At 38.1% G+C, this 27,933-nt stretch overlaps 2 protein-coding genes across 6 annotated transcripts; both read left to right on the top strand.

The window, feature by feature from the left end:
* The first annotated feature begins 13 nt into the window (after positions 1-13).
* LOC144628606 (gamma-aminobutyric acid receptor subunit alpha-6-like) lies at positions 14-13,770 on the top strand. 3 transcript variants are annotated; one of them, XM_078486736.1, is made up of 10 exons: positions 14-103; positions 6,961-7,015; positions 8,787-8,867; positions 8,993-9,066; positions 9,493-9,566; positions 10,459-10,679; positions 11,346-11,428; positions 11,852-11,980; positions 12,639-12,988; positions 13,421-13,770. In XM_078486736.1, exons 3-10 carry the CDS (start codon positions 8,791-8,793, stop codon positions 13,733-13,735), a joined length of 1,323 nt encoding a protein of 440 aa, XP_078342862.1. In that variant the 5' UTR covers positions 14-103; positions 6,961-7,015; positions 8,787-8,790; the 3' UTR covers positions 13,736-13,770. The 3 variants fall into 3 exon arrangements, with proteins under 3 accessions (XP_078342862.1, XP_078342860.1, XP_078342859.1); XM_078486733.1 differs by lacking the exon at positions 14-103 and adding an exon at positions 6,205-6,280; XM_078486734.1 differs by lacking the exons at positions 14-103; positions 6,961-7,015 and adding an exon at positions 244-817.
* Positions 13,771-15,633: 1,863 nt separating this feature from the next.
* LOC144667432 (gamma-aminobutyric acid receptor subunit rho-2-like) lies at positions 15,634-27,605 on the top strand. 3 transcript variants are annotated; one of them, XM_078528844.1, is made up of 10 exons: positions 15,634-15,762; positions 16,059-16,146; positions 21,018-21,105; positions 21,294-21,364; positions 22,472-22,545; positions 22,996-23,216; positions 23,947-24,029; positions 24,703-24,831; positions 25,373-25,719; positions 26,786-27,605. In XM_078528844.1, exons 2-10 carry the CDS (start codon positions 16,137-16,139, stop codon positions 27,095-27,097), a joined length of 1,335 nt encoding a protein of 444 aa, XP_078384970.1. In that variant the 5' UTR covers positions 15,634-15,762; positions 16,059-16,136; the 3' UTR covers positions 27,098-27,605. The 3 variants fall into 3 exon arrangements, with proteins under 3 accessions (XP_078384970.1, XP_078384971.1, XP_078384972.1); XM_078528845.1 differs by lacking the exons at positions 15,634-15,762; positions 16,059-16,146 and adding an exon at positions 18,273-18,544; XM_078528846.1 differs by lacking the exons at positions 15,634-15,762; positions 16,059-16,146 and adding an exon at positions 18,273-18,548 and having other exon boundaries at positions 21,020-21,105.
* The last annotated feature ends 328 nt before the right edge of the window (positions 27,606-27,933 follow it).

The raw sequence follows: 27,933 nt of genomic DNA, 5'->3' as shown, positions 1-27,933 counted from the left end.
AAAGTTAACAATTCTTTTCGGTGGGCAGTTGAGGTTTTTTCGTTTTACGTCAGTTGTCCGAGTCATCAGGAGTTTGTCACTGTTACCCAGGGCTTTTATAAATGTAAGTACATTGCTTTAGCAGTCATTTACTTTTTGGTCTTCTAACGCTTTGGCATATACACTAAAGTAGTATTTTTTTGTGTCTGCGTAAACCGTGAATTTCTGTTAAGCGTGTAGCGTTTTAACCTCACTTCATGGTTCAACAGTTTGCGGAATGAATCGCGATCATTGGAGTCAAAGACCTTTTTTAAAAGCTTAAAAGCACTGAGTTCTCAACGCAAGAATCCCAGTTCTCATTAGAGAGAGTTTAGTTGCGTTTCTAAAGAGAAAAAAATAGACTAAGAAATCAGTGCTTTATGATCAGTCGTGTGGAGTGTTTATTAATAGACATGCAAATCACTGAAAGCAAACACAAACTGTGAACATTCTATGTTTGTCTTTTGTGACTGTCGATCTGTTACAATTGGTAGGTCTGTCAGCTTAATGTCTCTCTATGTTGTTAAGGTCATGTGTTTTGCTTAGCTTCTTGTTAAAAGCTTCATTGTGCTTTGTCTCAGTGGCATTCTCTGAATATTAACCCTTGCCTTATCTTTTCAGTCAATCAGCTTTAATAGCATTGTTCTATCATCAATTGTTGGTTATTTTACATTCCAACGTAGCCATCAGTTCTAAGGAAACTGTTGAAGTTGTCCACTGACTGTTTGTCAACTTTTTTTTCAATGTCATAAGGCGGTGACGAAAGGGCAATAGGGAAAATGTGAGTGCTGTCTTTCAGGTCAGTAGTTTAGTAACAAAAACTTCCTTTCAAATAATTCCTGCACAAGGCTGCTTATCAGTAAAGCGAACAAAGCTGGCGAGTAGTTTCTAAAGGAACTGCTGTGTTACCTGCGTCGGCGGGCTATACAGCTAATTATCTACCTGAAGTCGATAAAGGATGGTCAAACTCCGTAGCAAATTTGGAAAGTTTGAATTTGGAAGTTAATGCTGTTAATCTACCGTAAAGTTATTAACCTCAAGTTGTATATAAGTGTTTGTAACAATCAATGCCTCTTAGGCCCTTAACAGGCAGTTTTCATTTAACGCTTTTGCGAACACGCGAGGAAACTGCATTTAAAAAAAAAACTGCGTCAGTGTGAACTTTGTTATATTTAAGATCTACTTGCCTAATTTTTTCGACTTTTTTTGCTTGTTTACAAGCAAAAAGAAGTAGAATAGCGTTTACCTGGGCTAAAATCTGAACCGGAAGGGATTGCATTCTTGTTAACTCTCAAGGGACTGTTTTAATTTCTCAAGGGAATACTTTCCGCTGTGGGTGATCAAAGCGCGTGACTTGTAAAGTGTCACTCTATAGTTGTGCTTCAGCACTTCCGTTCTTGTAGAAAAAACGTGACTTGTCAAATTTACAAACATTATATAAGAATAAAAAACGTGAGTAGCCCAAATCTTACGTCACATAACCAATTAAGAATGTAAGGGGTTCAGCGCTCGAAGGCAGCGAAGTTTAAAACGATTAAGAACGCAATTTTTACTAGTACAAGTCTTTAGGCGCTAATATTTATTTAACCTAAAATCACATAGCGAAAACAAAGACCGCTTGGACATGTCCAAGCTATGTAAAACTACCACTACGTCAGACCCATGTCACGCGATCTCTCGCTTGTAGCTATAAATAATCATTCACCTATTTTCAGTTTGAATACTCTGCGCTCTGTTTGTGTGAAATATTTATTGTTGTGTTACTCAAGCGTTTGGCTCGGAGCGAGTACAAGTCGTACAATTTACCCGGAACGTGTTAAATATTGCAAAACAACGACTTATTTTCTGGATATCCCAATTTTTGTTTTGAGTTTACGGTATTTTGAGAATCGAAACGTTATCGAAACGTAAGTTGCAAGCTCAGCAAGAATGTGTCAAAGCACGGGATACACGTCATCGCGCCAGGGGAATTACCAAAAGCTTGTCGGAAGACGCTAAACGGAGAAACACAATGGGATAGCCTTTATAGTCTACTCTTTATTTTGGCGTGATTTGGCTTTCTTTTAAATGAACTGGTTTGGGTTATTTTATTGAACATTCGGAACAAAATAAATATTTGCATGCGTAAGCAGGCATTTTTCCGGCTAGGCATGTGGTTTTAAAAAGCAAAAGATGACGTGGTAAAGGAAATTCATGTCACGTTCACTCCGTGACTAACGCAAACACGACTTGTGTGTTTCTCAAGTGACTGCTTTTCTAAAGATTTTACTGTGCGGCGCCGTGCCTTTAATTTAGCCAAAGCACTGAAAGAGGTCAGGAGGTCAAACATTACCCGCACGAACACACTAAAACGTTGCTAATAGTTAACCAAAGGGAACTCATTTCGTGACAATTGATTATTTCTGCTGAGTTGCACAATTTAGAATTGCAACATCATCTAGCAAAGCGCACTATTACTAAAAATAGATTTCGCCACATGATACCCCCCCCCCCCCCCTGCGTGAGTCGGACAACAATTTTAGTTTTGGCAAAGGCTTTGTATGGTGGGGACGCATTCTTGACAAGAAAATAAGGGCGAGAAAGGCACAATTTGAGGCCGAGATTCTCGAAAGACTCGAAAAATGATAGATTTCAAACATTTTTGCTTTAGTAAGTGAAAAACAGATTGAAGGTATCCAAAAAATGGCCCAAAATTGAATTTATTAGTCGAAGATCCGGTAATGACACCTTGATTTCCACTGCAAAATTATTCAGGCTGCCGAGAAATTTAAGCGGCGGATAGCGAATTACTATCGAATTATATAATTGCGAAGGATAGCACTTGTATGTTTGCTTCATTTAGGCACCGGAAAGATCGTCGGTTGCAAGAAGTTCAGAATTCTTCCCGAATTTGACGGCACTGATCGCCGGCCATCCGATCTGTTTCGACACATGATAGATAGAGGGCGAAAATATTATGCTATTCAAACGCCTTTCTAATGGAATTGACGGCGGGTTTGATTTAAATAAAGCTATTATTTATCCCCATTACTATTACAGACTGCAGCTACAGTTGCCGAGCTCGAACAGTGTATATTAAATAGTATTTGCCGCGACAATTGTGCCCGGGGGGGGGGGGGGGGGGACTCCCATATGAGAGTGACGGGGATGCTCGTCGTCTCGCTTAGGGGTATAAATGTCGGACTTTGGGTCTCGCTTAGGGTGTTCTGAGGAAAATGCAAGAAAATCACAATATTTTTAGCCGTCAGGGTCTCGTTTAGGGTTACACACGAAGAAATATACCAATATAAGTTTTTTTTCTCAGAATTTTGGTATCTTTTAGGGGTTTAAAATAGCTTGAGCCACGCCCAGATTGGTCTCTTTTAGGGGTTCTTTTCAAAATTTCCGACGAGCATCCCTGTCCCTTTAATATGGGAGTCCCCCCCCCCCCGGGCAATTGTGTAACGAAATTGACCTCTTTAAATATTCGGGTCAGGCAAGGGGACCGATCGGACGAGCGTTTCTTTGTGTAATTTTGTGGTGGCATAAATCTGAGGTTAGCTCTGTTGTGTTGCAAAATGTGCCACTAAGAACAGTGTAAACGTTTTGCATTTCTCATAAAAATAAATGTTTTCTTTCAGCAAATCCCGGCAGCAAATCGGGCCTTTATAATCCATTCAATAACTGAGAGTAAAACATTTTACACATTTATTGAATAATCGCTCTGTTTGACAAACCTTTTGTTTCAAACCACGGTTTGAGCTTTCTACGTTGCACAGGTAAGGCTTTCCGAAGTCCGAGCCAATCTGGCCATGGTTTTGTGAAACAATCGCTAAATATGCCTCCAAAGTGCCCGCCAACCATACATTGCTCTTACAGAGCGGTTTGTTTGTCCGAATTTTGACTCACACCGGGGGTCAAATTCTGTGACGTCATTAGTGCGCTTCGCTAATTGCAACATTATAAGTGTTTTTGTAGCCTGTTGTGAAATTACTTCCGGTGGAAGCAGTAAACGTTAAACGTTTCTTCCGTTCAGAAGTTAATGCATCGCCATAAGAAAAATAAACAGCAACTGTTTTGCTGGAAATGTAGTCGTTAGAAATGGGATGTGTAGCCGTAAGGTAAAGAATAACGAGGAGAAGCGGCTTTTGGTAATATCCAAACGAAAATTTACTTCTCAATGTGGGGTTAAGATTGCGTGACGAGACAAAAGGTAACTCTGTCGTGCGTAACCTAACCTGCGATCAGGCGTTATTTTTCTGCATTAAGCCGAGTAGAAATCTTTCTAACTCGAAAGGAAACAACTATTTCGATTAAACATGTTAAAGGCAAACGTCAAAGTTTACCTTTTTTAACCAAGCCAAAGTATATGAGTCGCAAAGCACCCAGCCGTCGCAACTGACAAGTACAGCATTTACTCCGCGAAAATAAAAAAATGCTTGAACTGAAAGACGTTTGAATTCTCCCATGATATGTTCGAACAACAATGCCCAGGATAAACCTTCTACTCATACTAACTTCATGCAAAAAAAGTCGATATCTCGAAGAGATCTTTGATTTTACTAAGTGTTATATTCTTGCAATCTCTTTGGAAACTTTCTTAACGATGATAATTATGACAAAAATTATATTAACGTTTTTAATCTGCCCATCGATGCACATTTTATCCATCAATTACTCTCAATGATTACAATAGAAAAAAATTACTTATCTCGTGAAACAATTCCAAGTATTCTATAGTCGATCTATTAGTTCCAGACACCAAACAACTTCATTTAGACTAAAAAACGTAATATTATATGCTAAGCGGTATTTGCTGATTAAAAAAAAAGTGCCAGTGTACTGATGTCGTCAGTAGGTAGCTATCATGCAACTGCAGTAATATTTGTGATTATAGCCCACCGATTAATTTCCGCGTGCTCTTATCGGCCAAAACATACCACGTGGTACAAAATCGGACGACGGGTACGAGACAATATATAGCCAACCAAAGCTTTCTGGAGCAATAGTGTAGCAGCTCTCGAAAGTTTGTAACTCTACTGTTCCTCTAATGTAGACGGTTGCTATTGTTTTTGGGACTAGGGGCATTGTTTCTGTTGTTTGTTCTATTGTTCTCTCGAAGAGTACTGCGAGCCATTCATGTGAGACCTTGTGAGCGCTGCTACCCGATCCCAGTGGTGAAGCAAAATGTAATATTTGTAGAGTACGGAATGTATTGCAAAATATCACACACAGTCATACAATTCACGCTATTATTGGTCTTTATTATATGGAAGAGAGTGTTTTTACTGGGAACTAGACCCCTCGAAGATTCAATACGCCACTTCATCCGGAACTCGAGAGGCGTATTTTCCGTATGTCACTCTTGCGAGTGTCGTATCGCTAATTGACGTCACGACTCTCGCCTATGATTGTGTTTGGGGAATGAGCAACTTTAAATCACTTAAGCCCAACCACTATTATTTTTCATACGATAGACATCCCAAGAACAAAGCAAAAGCAGAGGCTAGCATGTTGTGGTGGATAAAACCAAGCTTTTTAAAGAGAAGGAATTCAAAACAAATCAGTCAATCAAATGACAATCGATCAATCAATCAATCAATCAATCAATAAATCCACCAATCAATCAACCGTTTATTTATATACATTAAGCACGTAGGAGCTATTGAGCTCGGTAAAAGTTGTATATGTATAAACTAAACAAGATTAAAAATTTTTGTTTAAAAGTGATGGTGTTTAAAGAAGTAGTAAATTTCTAAAGAAGTTATAAGACACAGCGTGGTTGTAAAGGCAGGGCTGGCTCAGCCCCAATCAGTAATATCCCCAAGAAAATAGCAAAAGCAGAGGCTACCACAATACGGTAGATAAAACACAAGTTTAGGTTTTAGAGAGAAGGAATTCAAAACAAATCAGCTGTCTTAGGCAGGCATACATTTTTTTAAACGTATTGTCATCTTAAAAGATGGTGTTGGGAAAAGCAGCAACTTTTTTACGACACAGCATGGAAGGCTTAGAAAGGTAGCTTACTTATTCCCAACCGATATTTCTTTGTTGATGGACAAACCACCTCCTGAAATACATATCAAAGGGAAATTTGGCGCGGAAGGCGCCAAGTTGTGCCAAGTATAGTTAGCATAATCAGCATAATTTATCTTGCTAATTGTCGGTCAAGTTCAAAGTTAAATATAACATTTCATTTTCGTGGCCAGTTAAGGCTTCCTGTTTTACATCAACTGTTCAAGTTATCAGGCGTTTGGGACTATTACCCAGGGCTTTTACAAATGTATGTGCATTGCTTTTGCAGTCATTTCCTTTTTGGCCTTCTTGCGATTTAGCTGACACCATAGTTCTACTTAATATTTTTTGTGTCTATGTAAACCGTGTATGTCTGTTTAGAACGTGTAGCGCTTTAACCTCAGTTCATGGTTCAACAGTTTGCAGAATGAATCGGCGATCTTTGGAGTCAAAATCCGTTTAAGCATTGAGTTCCAAACGCAAGAACCCCAGTTCTCATTAGGAAGAGTTTAGTTGCGTTTCTAAAGAGACAAAATTAGACTAAGAAATCAAACAAATCTTCATGATCAGTCGCGTGGAGTTTTTATTAATTGATATACATGCAAATCACTGAAAGCAAACACAAATTGTGAATTTTCTTTGTTTTGTCGTTCGTGATTGTTGATCTGTTGGTAGATCTAGCTCTGTAAGCCTGATTCTTGTCTTTTGGTCTTTCTAGATTACCAAGGTCATATGTTTTGCTTTGCTTAGCTTCATTGTTAAAAGCTTCATTGTGCTTTGACTTAGTGGCATGCTCTGAATATTAACCCTTGCCTTATCTATTCAGTCAATCAGCTTTAATAGCATTGTTCTACCATCAATTGTTGGTTATTTGACATTAAAGCGTAGCCATCGCTTCTAATGAAATTGTCAACGCTGTCCACAGGCTTTTTTTCCACCTTTTTTTAGTGTCATAAGGCGGTGACGAAAGGGCAATTGGGAAAATGTGAGTGCTGTCTTTCAGGTCATGATCAGTAGTTAAGTAACAAAAACTCCCTTTCAAATAATTCCTGCATGCTGCTTATCAGTAACTAAAACGAACAAAGCTGGCGAGGTGGTTTCTAAAGAAACTGCTGTGTTACCTGCGTCGGCGGGCTATACACCTAATTATCTACCTGAAGTCGATAAAGTAGGTTAAACTCCGTAGCAAATTTGGAAAGTTGGGTTTTGAAAGTTAATGCTGTTAATTTACAGTTTAGTTGTTAACCTCAAGTTGATATAAGTGCTTGTAACAATCAGTGGCCCTTAACAGGTATTTTTTATTTAACGCTTTTGCGAACATGCGAGGAAACCGCATTAAACTGCGTGTGTGCCATTTGTAATAGTTAAGATTTGCTAGCCTAATGTTTGTATTGCAAGCTCTAGCTTTCTTAACGATGATAATAATGATCAAACTTCCATTAACATTTTAAATCTGCCCATCGATGCAGATCTTATTCATCAATTACCCTCAATGTTTACAATAGAAGAATTTTACTAATCCCGTAAAACAATTCCAAGTATTCTAGTCAATATCTATTCAACCCAGACACTAAACAACATCATTTAGACTATAAAACGTAATATGCTTAGCTGTATTTGCTGAGTAAAAAATATGTGTAGTGACGTCATCAGAAGATAAATAACATTGATCAACTGCAGTGATATTTGTGATTATAGCCCACCAATATATTTCCGCGCGCTCTTATTGGACAAAACATACCACGTGGTGCAATATCGAAAGACAGGTATCAGACAATATATAGTCAACCAAAGATATCTCGAGCAGAAGTGTAGCAGCTCTTGTAAGTTTGTTATTCTACTGGTCCTCTAATGTAGACGGTTGCCATTGTTTTTGGGACTAGGGGCATTGTTCCTGTTGTTTGTTCTGTTGTTCTCTCGAAGGTGTAGCAAGCCATTCATGTGAGACCTTGCCAGAGCTGCTACCCGACCCCATTTTTTTTTTTTTATATATATAAAAAAAAAAAAAAAAAAAAAAAAAAAAAAAAGTGCTGTATAGCCAAATATCAAATACAATCATACAATTCAAACTATTATTTGTCTATATTAAAGACAAAAGGCAAGATATTCTTGCTGCAGTGGCAAGAAGAATTTCATCTAGCTGATTCCGGCAAATTGTCTTGTAAGCACACAAGTTTGAACTTTGAAATTTGAAAGAAGAGTTCATTAAAATGTCGTCCTTGCTTATCCAAAACCTGCACCAAAACATGCATAGAAATTTTTCCGCCATCTTGGTTCCTAAATCTCCTTTTCTGTTACAATTTCCATATATGGAAACTTCACTTCCATTAATGGAAACTGACATTATACCACTGTCACTCAACTGTTCAGTGCTTGACCACGACTGAGCAGCCTTAGAACACAAATGGATTTTCAATTCATCATTCAGTGACAACTACAAGCCAAAAAAATTCAATTTAGAGTTCTTTTGCAAAATTGCAGAATTCGTATTTCTTAATGGATTATAATGAGTTGAATGGGGAAATTTTTGAGCCTTTTGCCGATATTACAAAAAACGACAATGTGTCATTACAATGTGAGACAGCTTGGATTATTACAAATAGCAAAAACATTCGTTATTGCAAAAATACATCAATCAGTCTCAATTTACGACAGGTATAATAAAAAGCGACAATATTATTATTACAATTCATGACAAGTTAAGTATTGCAGAACGTGACTTAATATGATAATGTACGACAGCGAAAATACCACTTTCTCTGTTACTCTTGTAGGAAAATGAAAGCAGGCTTCAGAATGGCGAGGATTACCAAAATATATTGGTCAGTTGTGTTGCTATTGGGCTTTTTTAGATCGTAAGTATAGTACACTGTTCTAAAATTGAGGTAGATTGACTCCCTTTGTTGCCTGTAGTAACTTTTTCAGCGAGCGATGTATGAAACAACTCAAAAAAGATTTTTTGTACGTTTATTCTTTACAGGGTTGGTTGTGCCGAAAATGATGTGATCACCAAATTCTTTGCTGGCTACGACAGAGTTGTGCGACCGGATTTTGGTAAGTTTGAGCAACGCGCGATGCTAAATCTTACTCGCAGTATGAGCGATGCATGTTAAGTTGGGTCGGTTAGTGCAACAGTGGTGTTTCGAAGGCAAATCAACTTATATGTATGTTGATTGCAACAAAAAGCGTTGTTGTAGGATCAGCCAAGGTTTAAGGTATACGGTTTACAGAGGGATTTTAAATTGGGTGTACAGTATTTATACGCCAATATTGGGCCTTTTGTGGGTATAAAGTATACTGTGTTTTTCCAACTTTTGGTATTTTGCATAATTTAGCGGGTAAATTTTGGGTGTACTGGGTACATTTTTTTAGGTGTACAGGTATACCACTTGCCACCAAAACTGGCAGACCCTGTTTATGAAGAAACGTGGGCTTCTTTGCTTAGAAATCAAACTTAAATTGTATTTTTTACTTTACTAGACGAGGGAAAGGCGACGGCTATCATGGCAGACATATATGTGGAGTCCTTTGGAAACATAGAAGAAGCAAATATGGTGCGGAATCCAAAAGTTTTAATTATTCACAAAATATAAGAAATTTTGTATTGATTCTACAATAAGCCACGCTCTAGAGCATTTTATCACTATTTCACTGTTGCCTACCACTAATTTTAGAAGAGCCTGAAAAGTTATCAATTTATACCAGTGTAAAACGCCTGTTATCAAAGGTTCAAACTATTAAGCATTCAATACCTCACTACTGCAGCTCACTAGAAAAATAGGCACTATTGACAAAATGTTTGACTGTTGCCAAGGGCAAAAGATAAATGTAGTTAAGGCAAAGAAGTAAAGCAAAGTCAAAATACAGACTTTGAAAAGAGAAAAGCACATTTAACTGGCCATACTTAAAAATTGACTTGAAACTTTTAAGTCCGACGAGAAAGGTCGAACATCAGTTTCAAAATTAAGAACTTGATATAAAAACCGTATGAGACACTTGAGTTCGAGGTTGAGTTTTACGTTTTAAATGTAAATATGCCAGAACCCTCCCATAAGTACAGTTTACAAAGAAATGGCCCTCCCCAAACTGGCGCTCAAAAAGAAGTGACCCCCCTCCCGGCCCCCCCCCAAATATAGTGGCCCACCCCCTCACCCAATAAACTGGTCGCTTAACTATAACATCATCGACTGACAACAACTTCTCACTTAACTCTTACTTAACGTACATTTCATTCGCTCAGGATGTCGAAGCGTTAGTGACCAAGTACAGTTCTTTTCAGAATTACTGTCACCCGGACGATCACATTATACAAACTGCTGCTAACCCTGGGTTCAAACCATTTGCTATTGTATCTAAAGGCCGCTCTTGATCATGGATACTAATCTAAGTTGTTTATGCAAGTGTTTATGTGTTCAGAGAAACGTTATTTTCTTTTTTTATCGACAGGAGTACAGGGTTTACACCTATTTCTATCAGAAATGGAGGGATTCTCGCCTTGCCGGAAAGCTTAACCGTACACTGGTTTTAAACAAAGATGTTATCGAGAACATATGGGTCCCAGATCCCTACTGTTATAACGCACGTGAATCTAACATGATGATGCCTGACGAGGAAGTCCACAGTAGTGTTAGCATCAAGCCTAGCGGCGATATCCTGTACAGCAAAGGGTATGTTGTTGTTGCCGCTACTTTTTTAGTCCCCACTGAACTCGCATAACGACAACAAACTTGATTTTGACACTTTTTTAATGACCAAAGACACGTCCAAGTTTTTACAAAATCAGTTCCACGTGAGTCCGTCCGGGTGGTTACAAAGCTTTGCAAGCTACTTCATGTCATTGACACGAAACGTCACGATCAAAATAAAACAAAAATAAAATACTGTTCTTCGGCGGTAACAGTTGTTGCAGGACTTTACTCAGTACTATTCTGTGGGTCGATCTTGACATGTATTAGCATGTTTGACCAGTGGATCCTTTAATGAGGACAAAAACGCTAGAAAATCATCTGATCTGTATAGATAAATATCGAGAATTTGCTAAGTAAGCTTAGTTTCCGCGCAGCCGTTAGCTGGATCGTCAAGGACGGAGGAGAGAAACGATTTCGTGCCATCCCTAAATAACAACTGCAAAGCTAAGGAGACTAGAGTCAGCCTGACAAGTTATACCTTATAAGGCATTCTTATATATAGTGTACAAAAGAACTATCCCCCTTGAACTGGCCCCTAGCCAATACACTTTTGCCTCTTGGCTTGTTTAACTGAAATTTCACATATCGGGTACGTCGGTGTTACACTCGAAACGTACAATTCCTTGTTCTTTACTATTTTTACAGAGTTACTTTGCTCGCTTCCTGTAACATGGACCTTCATAGTTTTCCACACGATTCACAGGCTTGCTATCTCAAGTTTGGAAGCTGTAAGTATTGATATACATGTCACAAAAATCCACGCCAAAAACCTGCAGTGTAAAAGATTCTTACCGATTTTCACAATTTTCAAACCAGAAGAACAAAACTGCATTAAATTTAGTATCCGTATTATGATTGGATAGTTTCGTAGTTTTATTTTTCTTCAGAAAGTGAAGTGAAACTTAACTATTTACACATCTACAAAACTACAAAACAGGAAAACAAAATGAAATCATTCGGACAGTCCCCGAGATCGACTCAAATAGGCGTGGTTTAAGCTAAAACTTATCAGTTGACAAAATACTGCAAAATAAATAAGTTGTAAGAAACATTTATCTGCACATTTTGGTGACATTAAATACAACCACCAAAAACAACATTAATTAATTAATGTTATCTTCTGACGTTATCCATCTTTCATTAAAATACAGATAGTTATTCCACGGAGGATATTGTGTTTAAATGGAACGCGACTGACGTCAAAGTGGGAACAAAACAAATGTCCCAGTTTGAGTACAAAGGTTCCGAGTTATCTTCACACACAGATGTCTTCCCAACAGGTTAGCAATGATTTCACTCTTTCCTAAATTGCTCAATTCTCCTCAGTTACTATTCCTCCTCAATAATTTCATGCAGCAAAATTAGTGAAATACAAAAAAATCCCGTTGCCCTAGGCCTGTTTTTGACATATAGACAGCACACACAGTCATGTCACTCACTTGTTAATCCCTCACTTATCCCGCCTCTTTGCCTCTGTTAGTGGATCAGAGCATAAGGCTGACAAACAACGCCTTCCATCCTTCACGGTCATTTGCTCGCTGTTCTACCTCATTCCAGCTAGCCCAGCCCAGGCCTTTACGCTCACCCCAGTTCTTCTCTACGTAATCTTAGCTATTCCTCGCCTTCTCTTGCCTTCAGGGGCCCAAGCCGGAGAGCATCTCGGCAACTGTTATCTTTTTCCCTCCTCAAGATATGACCGATCCATCTCCATGCATCGCCTGACCGCATGTCAAATGACCATAAATGGCATTACATTCTCCCCCTTCTCCCCCCCCCTTTTCTCCCCCCCCCCCTTCCCTTCCCTTCCTTTTTCTTCCCCTCTCTTTCCCCCTCCTCTCTTTTCCCCCCTATTTTTCTTTTCCTCTCCTCAATATACCATCCACTTCATTCCTACCTTCCACTCAAATAAATTCTAAAACATTCTTTTCTTTCCTCTAGGAAACTACTCCATAGTCACTGTCACATTTTTCTTCCAACGGAGAGTCGGTTACTATCTCATTCAAGTGTACCTTCCAGACATCTTTGTCGTAGCTCTAAGCTGGATTGTGTTCTGGATGGATAAAGAAGATATGGGCAACAGGATGGCTCTAGGAATCACCACCATCTTAACCATCATGTTTCTTCTTGGATCTCTCAATGGCAACTTGCCTAAAGTCAGCTACCCAAAGGCTTTGGACTGGTATCTGCTGGCGTCATTCAGCTTTGTGTTCATGTCGCTAATGGAATGTACGATTGTGTTTATTTTAAATATGAAGGCTGCTGAAGACAAGGAACGTGTCAAATGCAAGGTATGCATTGATTAAGATTAATGAGCTTTGCGAAACTGTGACGACTGCCTTTAATTTTGAACTAATTAACGCTTGCGTGTGTCGTATCATGCAGAATGTAACAAAAAAGTAAACTGTTGTACGTTAAAAAGCTAATTAATCACTAGTCAATAATAAGAAAACATACTCAATTTTGAGCGACATGTTCAAGAAATAAAAGCAAACAAAAGTTAAGGGTGTTCTGACAGGATATGTCGTTGATATGGTAACCTGTAGGTTAAAGGATAGTCACGAGTTCACATGATTAGGTATGTGTATGATACGATTGTTTTACCATAATTTGATAAACTATCAAATAGTATTTATCCATCAAACCTATTATTAAAATTTGTTGTGATTCGAGCAACGTAAACGTAAGAGGTTAAGCCCATCTGGTCTGGTTTCCACTTTCAGGTCAAGGAAGTACCTCTCGCGACAAAAATTTCTTCTACCATAAAACAAGTCATAAATGTCAACAAGAACGGTACCACCAAACAGATGGGTTTCGAAGATGACGACCTGGAAATGGTTAACTTGGCGAGCAAAGCAGACAAGTCCGTGATGGATGATGTGGCGATTGAAGATGTTATCAAAACCAGCAAGAAAGAAAAGGCTGCTGACTTCATTGACAAAGCATCAAGAGCTCTGTTTCCCTTGTCATTTATTATATTCAATGTTGTATACTGGGTTTATTACTCGTTTTTGGCTAGTAATTACCCGGAAAAGTAAAAAATTGGGGGAAATAGTTTGTGGTGATAACATTTGTTTTTCTTGGTGCTTTCAATGGGACGCCTCGATAGCTTTCAATGTACAGTTGATTGCGAAGGACCGTTTCACTTCTTATCTTGTGTTATTTTTTTTTCTTATTTTGCGTAATTTGCCGGTGTAGCTATTACTGCAAACTTTAAGTGTTGATGGATAGAAAAAGTAACATATTTCGATGTAAATACTTTGTTTAAAGGAACACTGTCATGGGGATTTTAATGGTTTTCGATAAAAAGTACTAAAATTGGCGAATAGGTCTTCTCGTACATGAAATGCACCTAGTACATCAAGCTGGAGATATAAAAATAATTAAAAATTGTTATTGAAGGAAGAAGGGAGCTATAATAATTTTTAGATGATTTTCCAGTCCACAGGACAAAACTTGAAAATATCAGCCTGACTTTTTCAAGTTGAGATCTAAGGTCACTTGTTTATCGCTCTAGTACACTTGCATAGTGCATGGTTTTTAACAAAATTGGGCCACCATTCGTAGTTTCCATATGTCTTTCTTCTCTTGATTTTTTAAGTGAAACTGGTGACAGTGTCCCTTTAAGGATTATAATATTATGCTAAGCCAGTCCCACTGAACTGTAACCAAGTTCAAGTTTGAACAATGTGGTATTTTTAACTCGGAAAGTCGCTTTTAAGGCCCTTTCGGAGGTTTTAGTGAGAAGGCGAATTTTCCCTCTAGAAAGCGTGTGGAAAAGTCTAAGAGTGCTAAATCACCATGCACAAGAAGCTAGGTATTCAGTGAAGCATATACATTATGTTAGCTGTGTTTTAATGGCGCACGCCAAGTGCGTATAATACATGTGATAAATTGCAATAAAAATTGTCACTTTTTGCAGAGCCTATCGTAAATTGATCTAAAGTAATTTAAATGCATAGATAGAATGTCGAATCTGGACTGGATGGGCCACCCCCCCCCCCCCCCCCTCCCCACACACACTTCTCTTGCTCCATCTCCATCTTTCAATTTTAAATTAAAATAACTTTATACGTCGATTATTCATAAATGTTTACATATAAGTTTTTACAATGACATCTACAGAAAATAATAAGTTGTTTGTCGATGTAGAATCAGAATTAGCAAATAAGCGTAAGTTGAACAACAAGCTAGTATGAAAACATTTCACAAAGCTGTCAGCTTTAGCGGGTGGCAAGATAGCGTTAGTGCTACGGGCAATGATGAATGATCGCAAAACACTAAGGCAAGAATTGTGTGGTGTCATCAGCTTTAGGAATTAAGATTGCTTTAGGTTCGAGAGCCTTGCGCATTATTTTACCCTTTTAATTTATTAGAGTATCGTCTCGTTCTGTAATTTTAACTAACTTGGATTAACTTCGTGGCCATCAGACCTGATGTATCTCAACATTAATCAGGGACGGCGGAGCCGGGGGGCTGGGGGGGGGCTTTAGCCCCCCCCCCCCCCACTTTTTTCGAAAAATAAAGACTTATTAAGAGAAGAGTCTCTTAAGCCCCCCCACTTAAAGTCACTAGTCAGCCCCCCACCTGGAAAACTGCTCCGCCGTCCCTGTTAATGCGAGTGTCCTATTTGCACCAGTACTAACTGCGAAGCCTATTGAAGTGTAGAAATCTGACGGACACTTTAAGACAAGACGTTAATAATAGCCCAAAACGTAAGCTAAATTAGTTACCATGACGAAATGGTTATCTTCACCCAATTAGGACTTCACTAAGCTTATACTGGCTGTCTTTTAATTGTCTACAAGTGAGACATTGGTGATTAATGACAGGCATTAAGGGTAACATGCAATCATTTGAATAATTATACAAGAAAAACGTGTATAATTAATGCATCTTCTTGTTTGCAGTTGCTATTGGGAAATATAATTCAGCCAAATAGTCACACAGCATTTCAAGCTACCCTTCGAGTCTGCTGTCTGTTATCTGCTTTTATCTCTTGATTCGTGGTATTTTTCGTCGTGTTATTGTCCCTGGTGTCCAAAACAAATTGAGCTTTACTCAAGTAAGTTTTTTTTTCAGTTCTTTGTGAATGCATGCTCTTGTAGTACGCTTTTTTCTTAAAAGACATCGTGGTGTCGCTAATCCAAACGTTAACGGTCTACATGTTGGCTCCCGATACTAATCATACTACAGTGGAAACCCGATATAACGGACCCATTTAATTATAACGAAGTCCCCAGTAAAAAACGAACGATATTCATCAGCTCGGCCAAAGTTTCTAACTGAAAAAGTGTATTGTAACAGAATCCCAGTATAACAAATCCCCTTTACAACGAGCAATTTTTCTTGATCCCTCAGGCCTTGGCACCTTGGCATGGCACTTCGTTAAATCGGTGTTCACGGTAGTAACACTCACCGCAAGCTTAATGACATGATATGCCGAAAGGTAATCCGGATCTGCCATAGTCCAAAACGTGATGTGAATTCAATTTGAAAAACTGCTGTTATAAGGAAATAAATAAAATCAACTCAAATATTTAATGAGCAAAAAAAAATTACTTTCATGTTCAAAAAGTATGGAATAGTGAAAGCCAAGTCCTCTTACGCGTTACTCAATTGACTATTTAACGTATCTAGTTCGAAACGACAAAGGCATAAATACGGGCGGAAACACCACAACATACGGGGCCACTTATATATAGGAGAGACACCATTTTTATTTGGAACTTTATTATCTGGCGACGATTCAGATTTCAAAGAAATACTGCAAACCGATGGAAAAGACCTCAGTCGTGTATTCGCAAGTTAATTCCTCGATGATTTTGTTATACATTACTCGAAAAAAAGTTTTCGTCATACTTCAAAACAGAGGATAACAGTCAGATTTTAATATAAATTGCCAAACAGTTTTAGGCACGGTATGAACAGTTCCTTTAACATTTACTCCGAAAAGTTGATGAACTTAATTCAGAAAGCAGCATTGCAAACAGTGGCCAGAGTTTCGAAGTGTTAAACAACATTGCAGGTCATTTTGGCGAAGATAACAGAAGACTCTAACTCCAAATTTATCGCTTTAACAGGTGGCTTTGTGATAATGAGTTAATGCCATGATAAAACAAAGCTTAGCCAATCAGAGCGCACGGATTATCCAATCTGTATACCATTGCCATTTATCATGTTCTGCCCTCGGTTGTCATTATTCCTCAGGCAATGGAGAAGATGTATAACGTTTTTACAGGTGTCTTTGCATAAAAAAATACTTATTACCAGTCACTCAAGGAATGATCGATGAATGCATTTTTCCCTATTCTTAATTAATTCTAATCTTCAATTTTAGGAAAAACGCCGGGAAGCTATTAAAGGGACAACATGTTTTCTATCAAGAGAGGTTGTCATTCCCTCCCTTGCATTTATCAAAAGTGGAAAGTCAGAAAAAGAGTGTCTTTTGTATAAGACGACAGATAAAATAACTATGTTATTAACCGGATATTACTGATAAGTGCAGAGATATATGTGTAACTAGGATCAAACAGGCGGACCAAGGCCAGTTATTTTCGTTTTGATGCTGCCGGTTGTTTTGCTTTGCTGCGTTTAACCATACAACAATTCAGACAAAGCTTATAAATGATTCTTCTTGCACTGCAACATATCAATCATGCTACTCTTCGTTGGCAGTTTACCTAGGACTAAATATGGATGTCAGCCACTGAGCATCGAAGTCAGTATATAGCGTCTATATGCCCTACGTGACCTTGCGGTCGAGATATCGGGCAAATTACGACGATTTCCTCTTCGTATTTCCTCCTACTGGACTAATGCTGATAATACTTCCCAGGCACATTTTACGGCCTGAGTAACCCGCCATGCAAAACTCAAGATATCACTATACATTATGTCCAAACTTGTTGTCCACGTACCTAACTATAAATCTAGATTTTTCTTTCGGCTGAACCGTAATTCTAAACAATTATATATCATATTTATTTTACGTTTACTGAAAACAACGCCAAAAATCTCAATTACGAATACGAACGAATTGGTTTTCGTTACGGTGTTGAAATGTTGTTCAGGATTCACTGACATGCATGCTTCTGTTATCAAATATATTAAATATCTTTAAGACTTCAAAAAGGGAAAACTACGTATAAAATTGGACAAGTATTAGCTAGTATTACACTTATCATATTGCATGTAAACTAAACATTGTCACGTGACATAATTTGGGAAGCGAAATAAAAAGTCTGTATTTGTGTCTATGCAAAGTTTAATTATTTCGTTTCAGTTTAATAAACGTAGCCAAATTAAAGTTATAGATTCTGAATTCCTTGACCTTATCATTCAATAAGTATTTAGGAAATCGAAAGGGAAAATATAGCAGCAGTTACACCCGAACACCCCCGAAAGAGAGCCCTCGCAGGCAATTAAAATTTCATTATTTATCTCCCGTCAATTCCAACAATCAGCCAAGGTCAGTAACAAAAAACACTGTTTACGTAAATTTTTAAATTAAAATGCCCCTTGAGCAATTACAGGGTGAAAGGCAATATATCATGTTTACGTTAAAAGATTAAATCGTCTTAAAGGTGCTTATGGGATCAAAGACATTTCTAGTGTCGAATATCGGATTAAAGGAATACGGGCAAGAAATTTCAAAGACAAACCGCTGAACTGACACGATAACAAGGCAAATACCAGGCCAACAGTTTTTAACACTAAATTCTTCGTTAAAAACCGGAAATGCAAATATCGTCGGAAACAACCACGCAAACGTGTCAATGCTAAACGCTCACACCATGTAAATAACGAACTGAGGCAGGGAATAACCAACTCAGGGATATTTTCTGGTAAGTCAATAAGTTTTAAGCACCTGCAAAGGATATTGAACGTATACGTAAGTGTCTCGCCAACTTTACTTTAATTCACTTAGGAGTTTTAAAACACACACTGTACTTATGCTGTGTGTGGGCTGTTGTCTTCTTGCAATTCGTACTGAATTTTGCACGATCGTATCCACGAAGAATATTCTCTCGAAGTAACCGAAGGTTTCCCATTAAAGTAAGAGAATTCTGTGTGTCTTGGCGATTCCCATTCGTCCATCGTGTATTGACTTTTTAAAGGTATATGTTGACTTACAACGATCCTTATATAACAAGGGCCCGTTATTCAACACCGAAAAAAGTTTCGAACATGTTTGTAAATTAATCTCTCAGTCATTCACACGCGATTATTTTCAAAAGTTTATTTTTTTAGGTAAATAATAACGAATGAATTTGTGCTACATGTAGCTTTAAATTTAAGTCAGTTTCTTTAAAACGATTAACCTTGTAGCCAGACTCAGCTGAAATGCACTCAGCTTATTTACTTGTGTTAGCGTGACTTTAGTTCCCGCTGTAGTTTTGAGGTTGTAAAATTGTATTCTGTTTTATTGCATGCGCATAAAAACAAAAACAAGAATGTATGTATGTTGTTAAAGAATCCAAACCGGTCATGAACAGTCTTCTGAGTCTTCAATTCTGCTTTATCGATTATATTAATATGCATGAAATCGTTTCCACAAATTTCAACTGACTAGAGGCAAACACCTAATAACTATTTGTTATAATCAGCAGGGATTAGAAGGGTTTTCGATATTTTCTTTATTATTATATTCTCTGCATTTATTTCGTAACCATTGGTAATTTCAAAAACAATTATCTGCTAAGATATGTTGCTATACAGTCAAAAATGTAATTTCATTTTGAGCAAATTTAAACAAAACCAAAATGTATTACAGAGCTACTTTAACTCCGTTTTAATTTTATTTTCATTCAGTGCAAGATTGGATAAGGGATTTAAAGAAACCCTTAAATTAGTTCGGAATTCGAATAAAACATCAAACCTACAGTACTTTGTTCACCCCCACGTCGCAAAAAGTATGACTGCTACTGATGTACATGTATTATCGGCTATAATTTAATACAGTATCTATTCCGTTGAATGACACATGTCAATTGTGAAACTTAACAAGAAAATGACCGATCAAGTGCTTCGTGGAAATGAGATATTACAGTTAAAACCTGGCATGCGAATAGTTTGATTTTTAGATTATAAATTTAACAATTATAACCTATTTCTTAGTTATTCCTAAACTACCGAATTCAATTTGTCAGATCTGTAACATTCAGCCAGACAGTTCAAATATTAATAACTTTCGATGTATGTAAACATTGGTTTATTCGTACGCGTATGTCTCAAATTTAAAATTTTCCTCAAGGCAATAGACGTCTGGGTAATGTATATCACATATTCAGGATTAAATAAATTCCAGACATTTTGGAGTACTTGAATTGTTTTGTCCACTATTTATAACGAAAAGCTGCTTAATAATGCATGATTTAAAGTTTTTCTAGTTTCCTTCCTGAAATTTAACATACCTAGTAAATCTTCCAGATGTCATAATGAGGAAATTCATGTATGATATGACTCTTCGATCGATGTTCGATAACGAAATTCGACTGTCTGCTTAGAGATTGCGGAATTTGCTTGTCCAGTCCGCGATTTGAATCATCTGCGCCAGATCTCATGTCAAAAATAGAGAGGTCGGAAGACTGGGCTAGGATTTCAATTACGTACAGTCGAACCTCTCCGTAAGGACACCTCTCTAATACGGCCACATCTCTATTACGGACAATCTCCGATGTCCCAACAAAATTAAATTCTCATGTATTTTCTTTAGAAAAAACCTCTATAATACGGATACCTCTCTAGTACGGACAACGGACACCAAATCTTGGCCCCTGGGAACAAATTCATATAAAGTTAACCTCTTTATTACGGACACTCCGGTGATCAGGCGATGATATTTTGCGTTTGCAATTTCCTGTTTGTGGTTACAAAAACAACAACGTAACGCTTTATTCATCTTAGACGTTTTCGGGCCGGATTTGTGCTTAGTGTGTGTTTTTTTTACCTGCAGCATTGCGTTGCAGAGCATTTCGAGTTATACTTTTACCTGCCAATGATGTCAAAAGTGACGTCATAGTGGTTACCTCTATAATACGGACAGCTCTCTAATACGGACACTTTGCTCTGTCCTTTCGGTGTCCGTATTAAAGTTAAAGAGGTTTAACTAAATTTAGGAATTGACAAATATTTATCAATTACAGAAGTTATGATGAATTTTACTTTGAATGAAGCGATGATATAATTTTTCTGGCATAAAGTTAACCGCCTTGAAACGCTGATTATTCTGAAATTTGTTATAAGTCCACTCTCCAGATTTTGCCATATCTTGACGTCCAGGTTCACAGAATTTATATCTTGTATTTTAATTTTCAGAGAAGATGACAAAAATCTGCAGGCAGTGTGCTTTATCCAAGTCAAGTGTTTGTTTTTTAGTAATTCTTCTTCTGAAAAGCACTGGAATGTAAGTATTTTCTTGTCATGTCATATTCCTAGTAAAAAAAAAACGTGCCGATATGTAACCTGCCATCAGGCGTTCCTTTTTCGATAAGTAGGGAGGGAGGGCATGCCGATATGCAGCCTTTTAGTCAATGCAATCATTTTGTTATTAGTTTCATCAGTTGTTTAACCGTTGTACTATTCGATTTCCAGGGTCGTCAGCGAGAGTGATCTGCTTACAAAATTTTTTGCTGGATATGACAGAGCAGTTAGACCGGATTTTGGTAAGTCTGTTTGTACACGTAAACGAGATGCTTCAATCTGTATTCAGCATCTATTTTCTCCTTACGATGTCAATACATTGTCAAGCTGACAGGTGATGAGAATAATGGAAAATCGTCAATAAGGGAATATTGTCCTGACCTTACCTTACCTATGTACCATCTAATTTATGATCTGGTTAAATGAAGATGATAATGATGATGATGGCGATGTTGCTGTTGTTGCTGCTGATGATGATGATGGCGATGATGCTGATGATGCTGCTGATGATGATGATGGCGATGATGCTGTTGCTGCTGATGATGATGATGATGACGGTGTTGCTGATGCTGCTGATGATGATGATGATGGCGATGATGCTGTTGCTGCTGCTGATGATGATGATGGCGATGATGCTGTTGCTGCTGCTGATGATGATGATGGCGATGATGCTGATGCTGCTGATGATGATGATGATGATGGCGATGATGCTGATGCTGCTGATAATGATGATGATGGCGATGATGCTGTTGCTGCTGCTGATGATGATGATGGCGATGTTGCTGATGCTGCTGATAATGATGATGATGGCGATGTTGCTGTTGCTGCTGCTGATGATGATGATGGCGATGATGCTGTTGCTGCTGATGATGATGATGATGGCGATGTTGCTGTAGCTGCTGATGATGATGATGATGGCGATGTTGATAATGTTGTTGATGACGATGATGATGATGGCGATGTTGCTGTAGCTGCTGATGATGATGATGATGGCGATGTTGATAATGTTGTTGTTGACGATGATGATGACGATGCTGCTGCTGCTGATGATGATGATAATGATGATAATGCCGATATGTCCAGGATTGAACGCTTATGAGATGCACGTTCCTCATGATAGCCATCACAAAATGTCCTCATTAATAAAAGTTCACTAAAACACACCAAAATTTGTCAAATATGAAGTAATATGGGAATGTCAAATAACACAGTCAAACATGAAGTACTCATTAAACAATACTTGCGTTCAATCCTGGACATAAGTGTGATGATGATGATGATGATGGCAACATGTGCCTCAGAATCTTTTTTATACATTTCTCACGTCCCGTTTCGTTCTTCGCTTTCAGATAAAGGCAAACCTCTAACTATCACAGCTGATTTGTACGTGGAAGCTTTTGGAAACATCAAAGAGGCCAACATGGTGAGTTGCTACAACAACTGGCAACAATCAAAAAACAACAACAACAACGACCCAAACAACGAGCAACAACAATAAAATGTAGATTTAGCCAAGCCTAAACGCGGAGCTCCATAGTTAGTTTAAACGGTCCTTATTTGATTTTTCATTTACGTGGTGACTTATTTGCATTAAGTGAGAGAGATGTCGATGAACGCGACATTGTGGTGTCTTTTTGTGGGTTCCTCACGTACGCTTCAAAAGAAAAATATCATCAAAAGCGATAAATTTAAACCCCTTTTCACTGACAGCTGACTGGAATATAACAGTCGTGCAGAGATACCAGTACAGTACGGATTTTTATCTCTTTTCATCTTTCTTGACAGTTTTAACATATAAAGTAGTATCTGATTAAAATGGCAAGGCTTACCGTTATAGACAATTTCATCTTTTTTTTTTCTTACCAATAAACAGGAATATTTAGTATACGGCTATTTTCGTCAAAGGTGGAAAGACTCGCGCCTGGCTGGAAAGCTTAACTACACACTTACCTTAAAAGGTTCTGATATCGAGAACATCTGGGTACCAGATCCGTACTGTTACAATGCGCGCGAATCAAATATGATGATGCTGGATACACAACTCCACAGCAGGATTTCTGTTGACCCGAGTGGAGATGTCCTTTATAGCAAGGGGTAAGTGTTTGACTTTAAGGCGCGCCGTCGTTTCTTTTAGCAAGTAGTCAGCCAGTCAGTCAGTCAATTAATCAATCTGTCAGACAGTTAGACCATCGGACAGTCCGTCAGTGGTCAGTCAGTCAGTTAAACAGAAATTCAGTCAATTAGTCATTCCTTCCTTCCTTCCTTCATCCATCCATCCATCCATCCATCCATCCATCCATCCATCCATTCATTCATTCATTCATTCATTCATTCATTCATTCATTCATTCATTCAGTTAGTCAGTCAGACAGATAGACAGATAGACAGACAAACAGACAGACAGACAGACAGTGAGTCAGACATTCAGACAGTCGTACCTGTGGACACTCAGACGGTCGACAGTTAATCAGTCAGTCGGTCAATCAGATAATTGATTATTCAGTCAGTCAGTCAGTTAGGCAGACACACATTTAGTCATCTAGTCAATCAGTCAGTGAGTCACTCAGTCAGTCAGTCAGTCAGTCAATCAGTCTTTGAGTCAGCCAGTCAGTCAGTCAGTCAGTCAGTCAGTCAGCCACTCAGTCAGTTAGTTAGTCAGTCAGTCAGTCAGTCAGTCAGTCAGTCAGTCAGTCAGTCAGTCAGCCAGTCAGTCAGTCAGTCAATCAATCAACTAATCACTTCGAAAAATTATTGCCTGAGAGGACGGCTCTTTAATCATTATCATTTTGCGAAAGTATACAGTGTTTATGTATTTACTTTTCAGTGTGACCTTGCTGGCGTCTTGCAACATGGATTTACGGCATTTTCCTTTGGATTCACAAAGCTGTTGCCTTAAATTTGGAAGCTGTAAGTGGTACAAAATACTACCTTGTATTTTAGAGACAAAGCACTAAAAAAATACTATCTTCCTTCTTTTTTTTCTTATAGAATAGTATAACTACCATATTTGGCAGTGAGGACCTCCTTGTGACTCATAGTAGCATGCCCAGGGGGGGGGGGGGGGGGGAGAGAAACTCTCTTTGCGACTCAAAAGTGCAGCATAGCGGTGTCAGGCAACCGAGTGCACGCAATAGCTACCAAATGGTTTCTAAGGGCATAGAGAATAGCTTAACAAAGTTCTTTGCTTAGTTCGCATGTTTTAGTCTTGACCGTGCACAAAACACAATAGTTTTAAGCATCTTGTTAAGTTTGCCGGTCATCAAAACAACTTTCCGCCATTAACTATGCTAAAGGAAAAGGGAAAACAGTGAAAACGGTGACCAGCCTGGCAATAGTGAGGCTTGCGAATTATACCAATTCAAATATGGGTGACGTCTTTCTTAGCAACGTCTCGCTTGACACGGATTTTCACCGTTTCACGGCACCGCTATGCCGTCAAAGAAAAGTGCCGACTTCCCCCCTCCCTCTCGTAGCATGCATATAGCCGTGAAAAAACGCACCAACCCTATTGTTTATGATAGTGTGCCCCGACTCAGTTTTATAATTTTGCTGTGTGTGTTTTTTTTTCACAATTTTACAGACAGTTATTCCACAAAGGACATTTTATATGAATGGGAACCTGGTGGCGTCGTTGTTGGAAATAATGAAATGGCTCAGTTTGAATACAAAGGCAACAATATCTCCTCTGATATTGATGTGTTTAGCGTAGGTAAGAAATATTTTCAAGTCTTGAGATGAATATGAAGAAACATTTGATTGCTATAGTGCTATGCTTTTTAAGATTCACCGGCGCTTTCCTGTGGCAATACAAGCAAAGACATCTTATAAGATATATAATTTGCATGGATTATATGCTCAAGTATTTTACTAGAAATTTTCTTGTTCAAAACTAGAGATAGACGAGAACGTTATCTATACGAGAACGACTAGCTTATATGTTTTTCAATTACGTGACTCCCGAACGACGTAGCTAAGATTTTACACAGTATTACCATGGCGTTTGAAACACCAGAAATTCGAAGCGGTCTGATAATTACCTTACAGACTATTTGACTTAATTACTTATTGACCTATTTATTTATTTACCTTTTTATCTATTTACGTTCTCACTTGATAACTGTTTACTTATTTATCCATCTCCGTATTTACTTATCTGTTTATTTATTTATTTAATGACCCTACCGATCTTTTAAATCACTGATCTTCGTTTTGTTTTAGTTATTTGCTTATTCGTTTGTAATCCTTCACAGGAAATTTCTCAACAATATCAGTCAAGTTTTTATTTGAACGCCGAATCGGTTACTATCTCATTCAAGTCTACCTTCCGGACGCTTTTGTCGTAGCACTAAGCTGGATCGTTTTCTGGATGGATAAAACAGAAATGGGAGACAGAATGGCGCTAGGAATCACCACCATCTTAACAATCATGTTCCTCCTTGGATCTCTTAATGGTACCATGCCAAGAGTCAGTTACCCAAAGGCTTTGGACTGGTATCTGTTGGTGTCATTTACGTTCGTGTTCCTGTCGCTGATTGAGTGCATGATTGTGTTCGTACTTACCTTGAAGTCTAATAAAGACAACGAGTCAAAGCACAGGGTAATGTACCCCAAAACTATTTTTGCAATGGGCTTTAAGGCTCGCGACTGATTGATCGATCGATTGATTGATTGACTGATTGATTGATTGATTGATTGATTGATTGATTGATTGATTGATTGATTAGATGACTCGTTCCTTGGTTGGATGGTTGATTGACTGATTGATTGATTGATTGATTCATTCATTCATTGATTGGTCGGTTGGTCGGTTGGATGAGTTGGTTAGCTAAATAAGTGAGTGACAGATTGTCTGACTGACTGACTGATTGACTGACTGACTGTCTGGCTGACTGACTGACTGATTTCTTAAATGTATTAGTAAATGTTAAAACCTTTATTGTAAACGGACCAATACCTCCCTTTGGAGAGTAAGGCGCAATAAAGATAAACTATTACTATTACTGAATGACTGACTGACTGACTGACTGACTGACTGACTGACTGACTGACTCACTGACTCACTGACTCACTGACTCACTGACTCACTGACTCACTGACTGACTGACAGACATACAGACCCACACAAACTGACCGACTGTTTGTTTGTTTGATTGATTGATTCGTTGTTTGGTTGAATTGGTTAGCTAAAAAAGTGTGTGAGAGACTGGCAGACTGACAGACGGACTGACCGACTGTTTGATTGATTGATTTGATTGATTGATTGATTGACTGATTGATTGATTGATTGATTGACTGATTGATTGATTGATTGGTTTATTGACTAATTGATTGATTGATTGATTGATTGATTGATTGATTGATTGATTGATTGATTGATTGATTGACCAAATACGAAATATACGATTGTTTTTACAGTTTTATGGATAACGGAATTTCTCGGTCGAAAATTAAAATTGTACAAATTCAGTGTACAAGAGATAAAAGTCAACACTGAGCCAGGATGCATTCTGTTGCATACGTCAAATTTCATCTCTATTTACACTCTACATGGTCGCTAAGGGGTGGGATAAGGGGGAGAGGGCCGAGCCCAGGTTCCATTAATTCCTCGCTTTGTAACGCTCTGGGGTTCAGACTCTAATCGCTATCCTGCATTTGATTTACAGTTGAACACAATTCCTCTCTCAAGGATGAATACCAACAAGGTGAAGTTACCTCCTGTCGAAAACCACAGTAACGGACTGAAAACATTAAAACTCAACGGTGAACTTGAGGCGAACTACTTGACGGAAAAAACAGAAACAAGCGAATTGCCATTGGACGATCGGTTGCCTGGAGATGTGATTCACGTAAGCTGCAGTCGTACAGCAGCTGACAGCGTTGATAAAGCATCTCGAGTGTTATTTCCAGCGTTGTTTGTTATTTATAATATTGTTTACTGGGCTGTGTACGCGCTTCCTGGAAACAAATCCAACTAGGCCAAAGAAACTGGTCTCTGGTCTCAGTTAAACGTACATCAAGTTTTCCAACAATACTCTCTACGTGAGATTTATAGCATGTACTATGAATAGAAGTAAGATGATGCTGAACGTAGGTCTAAAATAAAGTCTTAAAAGACGACTTGGGTAGCAAAATATAAGAAAACCCTGGAAAACTTTACCGCAGTATATAAACTGTGGGTACGAACGCATTTTTGTGACGATTTTAGTGTACCGGTTTGTTTACCAGTTTGTTGTTGTTGTTTTTTATTTTTTTGTTTTGTTTGTTTCTCTAGTTTGAGAAAAAAGACATATTTAAAAACTGGCGCCTCATCTTACACCGGAGCTTATAATTAATTCCAGTTTCAGTAGCTTGAAGCGACAAGGAGTTCTATTATTTCCCCTAGAAAGGATTATCACCAACCACAGGTTTATGCTCTGCATTTCATAAAGATGCACCAACAATTTCCGTTATATCCAATTATACTTTCTGGACCATGAAAAGCAGTGAGACGAAGAAGAAAATATAATAAGGTTTGCATGCAACTATATTCTTGATTTATATCAGAATGAAACAATAAATATTCAGAACTATTTTTTACGTTTCTGCTGTGTAAAGGATTCAAGGATGGACTGTCATTTACACAGGCATATGACACAATCCTCTCTTCTCGGTTATTTAACCGAAAAGAGAGGATTAACCATTTAAGATGGTGGAGTGCAAGTCGAATAAAAATCGGCACTCATCTACTCATCTCCACAGAGATGATCATGCAAGGATTACCAATTAACATGATCCAAGTACGATTACAATGATCACTTAGGATTGACTATCT

Source organism: Oculina patagonica, chromosome 10 (assembly GCF_052425735.1).
Source record: "Oculina patagonica isolate OP01 chromosome 10, crgOcupat, whole genome shotgun sequence".
Lineage (NCBI taxonomy): Eukaryota > Metazoa > Cnidaria > Anthozoa > Scleractinia > Oculinidae > Oculina > Oculina patagonica.
Note: the sequence above shows the minus strand (reverse complement) of the source record. Positions and strands in the feature narration are given on the sequence as shown.